Here is a 14,765-nt window from a genome sequence, read left to right on the forward strand (position 1 = left end):
AAATCGCGTGGCAAATTTTGGGAAAAATAAGAAGCGAAAACAAAATAACGAAAAAAAAAGTGCGAAACTTGAGAAATGTTGCAGCTTTGCCTGGGCCCAAACCAAGGGTAATGATCCTTTAAAATCTTTGTAACAACGCTATTCACAGTCATTTCATTTCTCAAGTCATATAAATCGAGTCACTTACACTTCCAACTTTAGTCATGGATCGTTTCGTCAAAAACTCTTCAAATAAGGACCCAAAGTGTGGCAAATTTTTTGGCAAATTTTTGTCTTTTTGGCAAATTTCTTGGCAAATTTTGGGGGGTTTTTTTTGGCAAATTTTGGCAAATTTTAGGTCCCAATTTGGCAAAAAATGCAGATGACAGAACAATGGTAGAAGGCCTTCTATCATTTTTGATATAACCTCAATGGACACATCGATTAACCTCTTCAGATTCTAGCAACGTTCACAACGAAAGAGTTAGAAGCCTATGCTAAAGCTGGTTCCGTCGCAGAGGAAGTTTTTGGAGCCATTAAGACAATCATTTCATTTGGAGGACAGGATAAAGAAATTGAAAGGTAAATGCAGTGGAATCCACACAAATCAACACTCTGAACCAATTAATTGACACATTCCATAGCAATGACTATCCCGCACAAATCTTTGGGCCTCTTTTTCGCTTACGAAGTGCCCGAATTCGCGTCAAAATATGGGACGAAGCCGTTTCGTATATGCTATTTTAAAAAATTAATTACGACGCTGTTTATTGCTGAATATGACTGAAAGTTGGCACACAGTTAGAAAAAAGGTCATTTTAGATTATGTCAAGCGACAAAACTCGTGCCGTTAAAAATAGATTTTTACTCTTTGGAGTAAAATATTTCTAAAACTACCGGGCGTGGAGGTTTTGTCGCTGACAAGGTAATACATGAACATTTCTTCTTTTTGGTTGTAAAATTTCATATGAATATGACGAGTACTTTTCCCGTATTTTACAAAACACCATCCTAAGTTGCTCTTCAAGTTTCACACTTATTACGCAAGATACAACCAAAGGTCGAAAAAAAAATGCCGAAAAAGCGTCCCATATTAATTTTCGCGTTATTTTCCTCTTTGCGGGTCATCCAAATAAATGACACATTTGAAACTGCATAACTTGTTTATTTACGAATGGATTTTCAAAATTCAAAAACATTTTTACACAGTGGAGATAGGGCTTTGATTTTAGACAAAATTTTTCCTCAAAAAGAGAAAAAAACATTTTTCATAGTCATTGCTACATTCCAGAAAGGCACGGATTTTAAAATTTGGCAAGAAAACTCGTCCTTCAAATATCGATCTATTTAAATTACCCTCATCTTGGCAATAATTCTCAAACCTGAGACTGTAAGGAAGACATTGCAAAGTCCCAAGTTTGAGAGTCTTTGCCAGATGAAAGTCATTTAAATAGATCGATATTTGAAGGACGAGTTTTCAGACCAAATTTGAACATTCATGTTTTCCAGAGTAACAGCAGTTAACTAGTTATTAAAGTCAGCTTCTGCTTAAAGTCAACACTTCTTATTGGTCCCAAATTTTCTGTTGTTTAACCAAAATGTGTTCCGTGGCTAGAAATAAATACTATAAAAAGAATAAGTAAATAACTAAAATAAAGCCATCGTGATGGGTGAATAATCAAAGGCAATCTATGGAGTTAAGTTTAAATGTCAATCTTGTATATGAGAATCTTAAAGGACAATCGGGGTATCAGGATAGAATAAGTACTCAGAGGGTTGTTCTATAAAAGGGAGGGGAGGGAAGAAAGATAGTGATCAGATATGCAATGGATGGACTCTCATGTGGAAACCTGTCACTGCCAATTTCTCTATTGTTTATTTATTTATGTTTGTATTTGACTGGATTAGAATGAACAAAAATAGTCCTTCAGAGCCAAGGAGCCAGAGCTTATCCTGGCCTCTGTAGCTGAAACAGACAATAACAAAAGCTGGCTACCCTTTGGATAGGACACCAGTCTGTTGCAAAGTACTTTCCACCAGATCTAAAAGACCTAGCTACCCAATCACTGCTGGGTGGACAGGTGATAATGACGTATTGTCTTATTTGATATTGTAGTGAATAGATTTTTACGTCTCATTCACGATGAGAAAATAAAACAAATAAAAAATATGCACGAGGCATGTATCTCCACCGAAGTGGGTAGTTACGGGATTAGTCCGGGTATGTTCGTCCGGTAGAAGAAACAGAGTCAACACTTGAATTTCAATCAAATATCCATTATCCGTTTCGTAGTAAAAAGAGCTTGTAAAATGAAGGCAACCCCGTTTTTATACCCTTTGTGACGTCACAAACTCACGGGAAGAAATGACGCACAACAGTGAATGGAACTCACCATGACACCCAAGGTTACCCAGCATGAGAACAATTCACAACAACAACTTAATAGCCAAACAACAACAAACTGGCACATTGAAACACAATAATAAATACGTTCCTACAATATTTTACGATCAGGTATCGCAGCAATCTGGATTCGGCGTACAAGTTTGGTGTGAAGAAAGGGCTAAGCAACGGTTTGCTCATGGGGACGGTGTGGTGTACCATCTACTTGGTGTTGGCTCTGGGTTTCTGGTACAGTGGGAAATTGTACAGAGAAGACGATGACTATGGTGTCGCCAATGTACTGGTGGTGAGTATCGGTTAGTTAGCAATGTGTCCGCTTTATTTCTTGTCTTCATGGTCTCTTCATTACTCTAAAAAGTTACTTTGCTATTGCAGCTCGGTCAAGTTTAAATTACTAGAGATTTGAGATATGTAGACTTTTTTTTAAAAAATTGTTTGTTTTTTTTTTTTGTGTTCAATAAACTTTTTAAAAGTTTGGTTTTTTATTCTTTTACTTTGACAAAATTATTAACCCTCAATTCGCTCACTTTGGACAACACGGGTGATTCCTGTTGACGTCAGATGTTTGTTTGATGGATTATCTATATTCCTTCATGGAATTCCTAGGTGACGATATCTCACTGTGACAACAGGGGTGATTCCTGTTGCCGTCAGATGTTTATTTTATGGATTGTCTATATTCCTTCATGGAATTCCTAGGTGACGATATCTCACTGTGACAACATGGGTGATTCCTGTTGACGTCAGATGTTTATTTGATGGATTGTCTATATTCCTTCACGGAATTCCTAGGTGACGATATCTCACTGTGACAACATGGGTGATTCCTGTTGACGTCAGATGTTTATTTGATGGATTGTCTATATTCCTTCACGGAATTCCTAGGTGACGATATCTCACTGTGACAACATGGGTGATTCCTGTTGACGTCAGATGTTTATTTGATGGATTGTCTATATTCCTTCATGGAATCTAGGTGACGATATCTCACTGTGACAACATGGGTGATTCCTGTTGACGTCAGATGTTTGTTTGATGGATTGTCTATATTCCTTCATGGAATTCCTATGTGACGATATCTCACTGTGACAACATGGGTGATTCATGTTGACATCAGACATCCTGTTTGGTGGAATATCTATATTCCTTCATGGAATGACTAGGTGACGGTATCACACTGTGACAACACTGGTGATTCCTGTTGACGTCAGATGTTTGTTTGATAGATTATCTAATTCCTTCATGGAATGCTCATAAGGGTGTAATTTAATTCAGTAAAACAATTTCATCCCAATAAAATAAAACAATTTGTCAAATTTACATATTGTATAAGATAAGCTTATTATTTCACAAAATGATAAGGAATATTATTTTTCATGTTTTTTTTTTTCTATGATTAACATTGACAAATGCCTTTTAAATGCAAATTCCCAATTTCCATGCAGGTATTTTTCAGTGTGATAATAGCAGCGTTTGGTATCGGCAATGCTGGCCCTAGTATCCAAGCCTATTCCCTGGGCCGAGGAGCGGCGTTTATCATTTTTGAACTCATTGACTTGGTAAAAAGATGAATAACTTCTCTCATTGCCTCATTGCTATCAATTTATTTCCTTATTATTCACATACCTACTGTGACATCCTCATACTCCTATAATATCAATATACCTTTCTCTAAAACTAAAACCATGATTTTCAATCGTTCTTATACTTGCACTGCTCCACGTATTTGGAACATTGATCAATAAGATAGAAATGATTCAAAGAAGGGCCTGTTGATTTGTCTGCAATGAGTACAACCGACAACACAGTGTAAAAGCCATGATGGAACATTTAAACTGGACTATGGAGAAAGACACAAAAGCTCAATATAATGTTGTTCAAGGGCCGACAGGGAACTACCACCACCCCTATTACTATTAACACATTGGAAAAAAACACGGAAGAAAAGAAAACACTGCCATATTCTACAATCAATGTGCACAAACAGTCGATCTTCCCCAGTACCATTCGTGCATGGAACAGCATCCCTGAAAATGTCAGAGCAACCAATAACCCGACAATATTCGATAGTTATCTCGACCAGTTTAAACCCAATAGATAATATTACGTCAAGTCAATGCCACCCCACCACACTTAGTTGCGTCAAATTTCATCACGTGAAGCTGCAACTATTTTGGATTGGATTGGATTGGATCTCTCTATCCTTTCAAAACTAAAAGATCTTATCTATGACTCATCCAAATTCATCAAACTTTCAGGTCACATTTTGTCTTATTGTTTGTTTTTATTTATTTATTTATTTATTTATTTATTTATTTATTTATTTATTTATTTATTTATTTATTTATTTATTTATTTTTTTTTTTATTTATTTATTTATTTATTTATTTATATATTTAGTTATTTATATTTTTTTTGGGGGGGGGGGGTGGTTTTTTACCTAAAATCTTTTGGGACACTGCACAAAGTTACTTATCGGATCAGCTGAGTTCCAGTCCTTCAGTCTGGTGACATGGAAAAGTTGGATGTCTTTTGTGGCTGTGTGGGCTTGTGGTATGGCACTCGCCTTTGGATTGGAAGCCCCAGGGTTTGAGTCCCACTTTGAGTTGCGCAGTGTGGAGTCCATGGTGTAAAACGAGTACCTGACGTAAACAATGTTATCTTTGTCAGAACAAAATGTTATTTCTCGACCCACATGTTAACTAATGCTGTTGGCTAAGATTTGAGGACAATTAGTGGACATTGCGCTTTATAAAAGCTCAAGTTCTTTTTTGTTGCTCCAAGTGACTGTACACTGTATTGCTGATACCTGGATGTGGTGGGAGAAATGTGTGGATTATTTAAATCTTGAAATGATCCACATAAAAAGTACGCATTGGTCCTATGACTATTGCATAATATTATCTCACTCATATATATGATATAATTTTCCAATGGTTTTATATAGCAAATGGATCTATCATGCTCTGAAATCTCATATGGATGTTCACATTTTTCCAATATTCAAAATTTTAATTAATTTTCTCGTCAGAAACCAAAAATAGACAGCCAATCAGAAAAAGGGGACAGGCTGTCATCAGTGAACGGTTGCATCGAATTCAAGGGCATCCATTTTAATTACCCATCCAGGCCTGACATTAAAGTAAGTGTTTCTGCTCAATCTATAACCTTGCTGATGATTGGGAACATAACCAAAGACAATGAATAACATTGACGAGCCGAATGAAAAGATATAACTTTATTAATAAATGATAAAGTAATGAGTGATGATCGTGATGAGTATTGATGGCTTGAGAAGAGAGTGAGTGAGAGCGAGGTTTACAAAACCTCTGGGCGAAGCCCCAAAACGATTACAAAACTTGATGATGAGAATTAACAAATACAACATCAAATTCGAATTTGTTCCTGGATCACAGCTAAAATTAGCAGATACTCTCAGTCGTGCATTCTTGAAGGACAGTGCAGAAATAGAAGAACACTATATTAATGCTATTGAAATCCGCGACGTAACTCTGGATAAAATAAGATCAGAAACTCAAAAAGACAATTCTCTCCAAACGTTGATAAAATATGTTCAAAGCGGATGGCCAAAAATAAATGAATTACTTCCAGAACTGAAATCCTATCACCAAATCAAAGATTTCATTGATATTTCTGCTGGACTACTGATGAAAGGAGAAAGAGTCATTATTCCAAAATCTTTGCAATCAGAGATAAAAATGCATCTACACAGTTCTCATTTTGGATGTGATTCCATGATACGACGGGCTAGATCAACCGTTTATTGGCCCAACATCAATGCAGATCTCAAACTACTTGTTAACTCTTGCGATGCCTGTCAGAAATACAAACCATTGAACACGAAAGAACCACTGACTCTCCACGACGAAGGGACACAGGCATGGCAAAAAGTAGGAATTGATTTCTTTGAATTTGAACAGAGAAACTACATCGTGTATGTTGACTACTTCTCAAACTTTATTGAAGTTGAAAAACTCGCCAATATTACCACGTCCAACTCAATCATGACGCTCAAGAAACAATTTGCTAGATACGGTATACCTCAAACTTTAATTTCTGACTCTGCAGCACAATTTCAATCAGAAGAATTCAAAACATTTTGCAAACATTGGAACATCGATCACAGAATGTCTTCACCTGGTCATCATCAATCAAATGGAAAAGCAGAATCAGCAGTAAAAACAATTAAACGCATGATGAAAAAATGTTTCCACTCAAAGACCGACCCATACGAAGCTATGTTGGAAATTCGAAATACACCAAGAGACAATATGCCCAGTCCAGCCCAACTTGTTTTCGGTAGACCAACGAGATCATTCATACCCACAATGTTTCAAACTCAACAAACTCACCCGAACATTATAAACAACAGAAACCGCCGACGTGGCGCAATCAAAAAACATTATGATCGAACGGCAAAACCACTATCAGAACTCTATCCTGGACAGCCTGTCTATTTCAAACCGCTAAACAGCAATGTTGCTCAGAAAGGCATCATCAAAAGCAAAAACAACAAATCATATATCATCGAAGGTGACAACACTGCTAATGCATACCGGCGCAACAGACGATATATTCATCCCACCGCTGCCACCATGATGATTGGGAACATAACCAAAGACAATGAATAACATTGACGAGCCGAATGAAAAGATATAACTTTATTAATAAATGATAAAGTAATGAGTGATGATCGTGATGAGTATTGATGGCTTGAGAAGAGAGTGAGTGAGAGCGAGGTTTAGAAACGGAAGTTGTTATATAATTGTATGTAATGATGTCTTAGAGTAAAAGGTGTTACGTATTCTTATAGAACCAATCAACATTGCAATGACTAATTACTATGAATTCAACTGGGTGAAGTTTTTTATTTACCTTTGTCACTTACTGTGTTTTCAACCTCCCTATATCTGTTTTCCAACTTGCTTTCTGTCTTTGTCTTGGAATGAGATTATTTAGTTTTGCCCTGGCACTGACAGGTGTCCTTGGCTTGGAGGGGAGCAGTCAAATGTATATTTATAGTTTTAGGAGATGATATTTTTACTTATAAATCATCTCTCTGTTTTATTTTATTATATTTTTTGTTTTGAATGTATAAGGCTTCGTAAACATTTGAGTGCGTTCCTCTTAATGAAATCCTGTGCTGGTATCTGGATGAGACTTTTAGGTGAACTCAAACTAAATACATTAATTACTCTACATCTGTTCCCCATTTTTGTCTTACTTTTTATCCTGCGCTTTTAATTGTAAATCTAGAATATTTGACTATCCCATTTTCTTCATGATATGACCTTAATGTGTTGCAAGTGACCTAAAACTCTTAAAAACAAACAAACAAAACATAAACCCAATGTTGACATTCATCTTTCCCCATATTTTCCACTTATGTTCCAGTAATGGAACAACTTACTCGCTGGTGTCAAACAGTAAATTAAAGTAATATTGACATCTTTAAAGATACAGTGATGATACAGACTAATAGAAGAATACCATAATCTGTTTTTATCTTATGGAAAATATTCAAATCGACAGTGATCTGACTGAATTGCAATTCGTTGTTATTCTTTTTTTTTTTATGAATGCTTAAGATCATCTTCTTCTTGGATGTAGCCTGACGGAGCTACTTTCTGGGGTTTTTTTATTTGAGCAGACGATGATCACAGGATATGTATATATATATATTACTTTATTTTTTAAATATGTTAAATAGTTGGATGGTGGAAGGTGTGTGTGTGTGTGTGTGTGTGTGTGTGTGTGTGTGTGCGTCTCTGTGTGTGTGTGTGTGAGAGAGAGAGAGAGAGAGAGAGAGAGAGAGAGAGAGAGAGAGCGAGAGAGAGAGAGAGAAATTTAAATGGATTGAAGTTATTCTTATGCGCCTAGAGCTTTATTGTATAGAGAAGTGGGCGCAATATAAATATATTTCATTATTATTATCTGTGTCATGCGTGTCCTACCTCCACGGTTGTTCTTCCCATCCAGTCTTGCATTGTCTTTAGACCACCTTCTTCTTGGCTTCTCTCTGTTCTGCTTCCCCTGACAGGCACTGTTAGTGCAAAGTTTTTTCTATTTATTGTAGTGTGTTTTTTGATGTCGCTCAAGTATGTCAGTTTCAATTTCTGGATGATTGACAGGAGCTGGCAGTTTTTAAGGCATGTTCTATCCAAGATGCAGATATTTGATGCCTTGGACTCCATGGGATTCTACCAAACCTCCTGTAGCACTTCATCTCACATTCTATTTTTATCTGCCTTTGTTATTGTCCATGATTCACAACCGTATGTTGCTACTTAAGATGCAATCTCAAAACCTGTATCAATCAATTTACAGATTTTGGATGACCTCAACATCATAGCCCAGCCTGGCCAGAAGGTAGCCCTCATTGGCAGCAGTGGGTGTGGTAAGAGTACTGTCATGCAGCTGTTACTACGATTCTATGACCCAGACCAAGGGCAGGTAATATTGTATAGTCTAGAACAGTTTTATATACTTGTATATGGTAAGAGTACTGTCATGCAGCTGTTTCTACGATTCAATGATCCAGACCAAGAGCAGGTAATATTTATAATATAACAGGTAATAAGTGCCTGCTCTACCCACTTTTATGAATTAATATGCTCCCACTGATTGTAGTGCCATTTACAGTTGGTCCACACAATAGACAGCATTGTGTTTTAATCTAATGCCAACACTGACATAGTGAAAGCTGTTTATTTACTTGGCAAGAAAATTAAACTTTTTGGGTGGGGATCCTGACCTCCCATAGCGGGCAGGGAGGTACATACTGTGTCTTCTATCCCCTTATATCTGTTATCCAACATGCTTTCTGTCTTTGTCTTGGAATGAGATTACTTGGTTTTGTCCTGGCACTGGCCGAAATCCTAGCTGGGAGGGAAACAGTCAAATGCATAGTTATTGTTTTGGGAGATGATCTTTTTTTCCTTGTAAATCATCTTTCTGTTATGTACTATTATTTTTATTTTGAATGTATATGTAAGCATTTGAGTGTGTTCCTCTTTGTTGGATTTTGTGCTTGTGTCTGGATGAGACTTGTAGGTGATCTCTAAACTAAGTACATTGGAGGTATGCTCTTGGAATCTACATCTGATCTTATTGTTCTCAAATTCCCTTTTCTACTTTTTCTTGGGTGCTTTAATTGTAATTCTAGAACTTTTAACTATCCCATTTTCTCCTTTTACTGGCGCTGAATAATACAATGTGTTGCAAGCCCTAAAACCTTTAAAACAAACAAAACAAATTAAACTTTTGAACTTTGTGATTGAACAAATGATCAAAAAACGAAATGAATAAAAAATCTGTGAAGTTCTTGAAAGACGTTTACTCTTATTTTACTTGTTGGGGTTCCGGACCTCCCATAGTGGGCAGGGAGGTACTTGCGTGTCTTCTATCCCTCTGTACCTGTTTTCCAACATGCTTTCTGTCTTTGTCTTGGAATGAGATTACTTGGTGTTGTCCTGGCCCTGGCTAGAGTCCTATCTGGTAGGGAAACAGTCAAATGCATAGTTTTTGTTTTGGGAGATAATATTTTTTCCTTGTAAATCATCTCTCTGTTATGTATTATTATATTTGTTATTTTGAATGTATAATGTAAGCATTTGAGTGTATTCCTCTTTGATGGATCTTGTGCTTGTATCCGGATGAGACTTATAGGTGATCTCAAACTGAGTACATTGGTGGTATGCTCTTGGAATCTACATCTGATCCCTATTTGTTCCCAGTTCCCCTTTGTCTTACTTTCTATTGGGTGTTTTAATTGTAATTCTAGAACTTTTTACTATCCCATTTTCTTCTTTTTTTACTGGCACTGATATAACCTAAATGTGTTGCACGCGCCCTTAAAACCCTTAAAAACAAAAACAACTCTTATTTTAGACCATTAATTGCTGACATGTTAGATTTGATAAACTGTCCAATATTTTGTTTTTGGTAATATTAAATGCTTCCATAGTTTGGAGAAATTGATTTAAAAAATAAAAATTAATATACTCCTGCTTATCACTCATTGAAAATGAGAAATCTGATGCTTTTGATATCATTTGAAGTTATTTTTGTGGCATGACACTCCCAATTCAACCAGGGTTCGAGTCCCGCTCTGAGCAGCGCATATTTGAGTCCTTGCAAAAGGCTTTTTACTCACATTCTCTCACTGTACTCAGGTGTACTGGGCAGTTAACAGCTTTGTCTCTGTTGGAGAAAAAATTGTAATATCGCCAAACATATGTCATGTCTGTCCTACATGATAAGTGTTGCAGTTGGCTTGGGACCCTTTGAAAAATGCTTTGAACATGTTTAGTTGATATTGTTCTATATTCATTTGTTTTTTTAATTGATTGTTAAGCCTAATTTATTGAAAATATACATCATCTCAATATGTTTACAAAAAGAGTTCATTGCATATATTACATGGCATATATCAAATTATGATAGAGCCTTGTGAGGTGATTTTGTTTTTCACTCTGATAAAAATAAATTCCTCAGATTCTGATAGACAACAAAGATGTCAAAGATTTGAACGTGAAATGGCTTCGGCAAAGCATCGGCCTGGTCAGTCAAGAACCCATTTTGTTTGCGACGTCGATAGCAGAAAATATTCGATATGGACGGGAGGATGTGACAATGGAGGAAATGATTGAGGCCACAAAAAATGCAAATGCTTACAATTTTATCAAGGAACTTCCGAATGTGAGTGAAATATATACGATTAATAAAACTTTTATTTAATGTTGAGTCACTCAAAGATTTGAAAAGTTTGAAAAGGAGTCTGTTTGGCACTCTATATCATTTCTTCTTGGATTTTTTTTATTGATTTGGAATAATGGAATTATTTTGGGTAAATTTATGAATATTTGTGTTTCATTTTTTTAACGGATTGTTTTGTATTGCTGTTATTTCATATTTTGAATCTAGTATTTATTACATTTACATTTTTATGTTTAGTTCTCAAAAAATTGTGTTAAAACTAAGCACAAAAACAAACTTATTTGTTTTAAAATTTTTTTTTAAATGCTAAAATGTCAGAAATTTTGCTGCTACAATAAAAAATTAGGCTAGTAATTAATTCTAATGCATTAAAAATCCTGTAAAGCTTTGAAATTTTTTGGTTTGTATTTATTTATTTATTTTTTGTTCTTGTCTTCCAAATAATATTTTTAATTGATTAGAAATATTTTTTTACGACTTGCTACGGTCAAAACAGAATCATTTGATATTTCTAATAAAGATTTTCACCCATTTTATTCACAGAAGTTTGAGACATTTGTGGGAGAACAGGGCGCCCAGCTGAGTGGAGGACAGAAACAAAGACTGGCCATTGCAAGGGCTTTGGTCAGAAACCCTAAGATTTTGTTGCTGGATGAGGCGACGTCTGCCCTGGACACTGAGAGTGAATCAATCGTGCAGGATGCCCTTGACAAGGTCAGGTCAACATGAACTGTCTATGAATGTCAAACTGTTTTGGCTAATGAATTTCATGGAGATAAATTATTGGGTAATGGTTGAAAAGTTAAAGCTTCTATTTCTTTAGAGAGAGAGAGAGAGAGAGAGAGAGAGAGAGAGAGAGAGAAAAGGAAGGGGGGAGAGAGTTGAGAGAAAGAGAAGAGAAAGTAAAGAGGCATGTAGGAGGTGAAGGAGAAGTGAAGAGAAGACAATAGAGAGAGGAAAGAGGGAGGACAAAGGAAAGAGAGAAAGGAAAGAATGATGCAGAAAAGGAAGAGCAGAGTAGATAGTGAGTAGAAGATTTGAAGAAGGAGAACAGAGGGAAGGTAGTTCAGAAGAGAAATTAAGTAGATAGAGAAGATGGAGAGAGAGAGAGATTGTGTGAAGTAGAGAGAAGGGGGAATATCCTGTTTCTGATCCTGCAGAAAGAATAAGACAAAGTTTATAAGTACGGTTTTCTATTTCCAGGCAGGTGAAGGTCGTACCACGCTGATCATCGCTCACCGACTGTCAACCAATCAAAAACGCTGACATAATTGTGGGCTTCGACAAAGGGAAAATTGTAGAGAAAGGAACCCATGACCAGTTGATGCAGAAACAAGGAATTTATTATCAGCTTGTCACGACTCAGGTGAGTAGAATTTTACAATAGTGAGATACAGAGGGAAGTTGTCAGTTCATTTGAATAAAAAATCTAAAGTCTTCTACATTTACGGTCAAATTCAAAGGGTGCCAAGTTTGTGCTTGCATTATCGTCTCTAGATGTAGGGGTGGAACTATGTCATATGTGTTCTATCGCATGGGTGCCAGTTTTCCGGTTCATGCCGGAATTTCGGTTTCGCGATATCTCGAAGTCAAATACCTCCGGTTTCAGTGTTTTGAGTAAAATAACCCAATAGCATCAAATTAATTTCCTCATTGTGTCAATGTTTGCTGTGTAATCATTTAACAATGGTATAAAAACGGTGATGAAATAAGAGTAAAGTTTAGGCTGCATTTTCAGTAGGAACATTTTCAGGTTTGGCAAAGTGTCGAGATTTTAGTTTCAGCACTTCTTCCTGCTGGCACCCATGAATCAATAGTGCATTCTTTTGTTAAAGTGTTGACAACTACGTTTGCCCAGTTGACGTCCAAGCTTTGGGTGTCTCTGATTCAGAATAAATTAACTCGTTCATTGTTAGACCAGCTCTTTGAAGTCTTCACTTCTTAGCCAACCCGTTACATAGATTCATATCTAAAGAGATTACATTGTCATGGCAGCAAGACTTTAGTACTTAAAGGCTTGTAGGACAACTGAAATATCCAGGAAACCCAGCTAATAGGCTTTAACAGTCGTGATGTCACTTCCCTCATAATGACGCATAGTAACTTAGTAACTGGTTCTAAACTATCGGAACAATGGCAGACGTCCTTTATGAAATACTTCTCCGATGAGCTTAAAAGTGTATCCAGAGGAGAAAAGCATTATAAATCTGATCATGTTTTGATTTTTATACATTCTGATCATATGACATATGAAAAAGTTCTAGCCCAAAAAAAATACTGATTTTCTTTGTTTAGAACCAAGTTGCTCATTGCTGGGTGGATGTGACATCATACTATTGAATTCTATTGGGACGATTTTGTTGGCAACGGACATTTCCGGATTAGAGCAGTCCTATTGTATTAATAATAATGACAATTATAATATCTTGAAGTGTGCTTTGGTAACCAGTTCAACATTTGCATTGCATGAGTTCAGGAATAGTTTAATTACACCCTTCCGGTGACCTCTTTCAAGTTTTTTTAAAAATCACAATTTATCCTATTTAATGGGTGAACATTTAACGAACATGAATGTGAAGATAAAAAGATGCATAATGCATGAGTTAAGATATTATTGTGCATCAAAATCTTCTTTTAAGTTACCCGAACACGTGGGGAAGATGAAGATTCTCAAATGCCAATGGTTTTTCTACAAGGGATAATAGGGATGCCTCATAATTTCATTGCTATTATCATAAGTTAAAATCGGGTGTTCCCCATATCTAAATGAGTATAATAATATTGATATGTTTAGAAAGACAGTATGGGTCTAAAACACGGATCTATAACAGTGATGAATTATTTGAAAAGGAGCCTTAGTATTATCTTACATCTTTTATCTCATGTTTATAATGGGCTGCAATGGTCCTCTTTCTATTCATTAATTTGATGCAGTTGATTCATTTATTTAACGAGTTTCATTTATATTTCATCCTCAGAAATACGAGTCTGCAGCTGAAGGTAAGCACTCTAACGATTCTGTCTAGTCATGTTCATTGGTATTTTTTAGTAATTTTGTCTTTCATCCTCTTTCGTTATTGAGACAATTTTTTGAGTTGAAATCCCTTGTCGAATATTCTATCCTATTTGTCATTTCTATGTCGAATATTCTATCCTACTTGTCATTTCTATGTCGAATATTCTATCCTACTTGTCATTTCTATGTTGAATATTCTATCCTACTTGTCATTTCTATGTTGAATATTCTATCCTACTTGTCATTTCTATCTACTTTATACTGCTGCAAGTCATCATAAAATTCGCCTTGTTCTTTTTCTATTGTGCTGGTGTGGGGATATAAGCTTGAAAGATTGGCATGCAGAATTCAATCATTAATAGCTTAACTTAAATCTAGGCATGCTTAAGTGAGTAAGTTAGGATATAAAGAAAAAAGAAATGGTAAGATTGGATTCACATGTATTGAAACAAAACAATTACAAAACAAATATTTCTGTCTTTGTTCTTCTTCAGAAGACAGACAAAAAAAACCACAGAAAATGGTTTAAAAAATCACATTTTAGTAAAATTCTTGAAATGGAAGAGATAAAATATATGTGAAAATATTAAGTAATTGCCAAGTTGAGTAGTAAACTAAATTTAAAAT

The 14,765-nt window shown here is 35.8% G+C and overlaps 1 protein-coding gene across 1 annotated transcript in view; it reads left to right on the forward strand.

Moving 5' to 3' along the window:
- LOC144969967 (ATP-dependent translocase ABCB1-like) overlaps positions 1 to 14,765 on the forward strand; it is a 45,086-nt gene that overhangs the window by 12,719 nt on the left and 17,602 nt on the right. The window contains 10 exon segments of the mRNA XM_078909081.1: positions 437 to 561; positions 2,495 to 2,669; positions 3,829 to 3,942; positions 5,415 to 5,525; positions 8,732 to 8,857; positions 10,901 to 11,104; positions 11,666 to 11,836; positions 12,326 to 12,373; positions 12,375 to 12,488; positions 14,101 to 14,122. Coding sequence (XP_078765207.1) covers positions 437 to 561; positions 2,495 to 2,669; positions 3,829 to 3,942; positions 5,415 to 5,525; positions 8,732 to 8,857; positions 10,901 to 11,104; positions 11,666 to 11,836; positions 12,326 to 12,373; positions 12,375 to 12,488; positions 14,101 to 14,122 — 1,210 coding nt within the window.

The sequence above is a fragment of the Berghia stephanieae genome, chromosome 4, assembly GCF_034508935.2.
Source record: "Berghia stephanieae isolate SIO BIC M18660-M18661 chromosome 4, UCSD_Bste_1.3, whole genome shotgun sequence".
Classification (NCBI taxonomy): domain Eukaryota; kingdom Metazoa; phylum Mollusca; class Gastropoda; order Nudibranchia; family Aeolidiidae; genus Berghia; species Berghia stephanieae.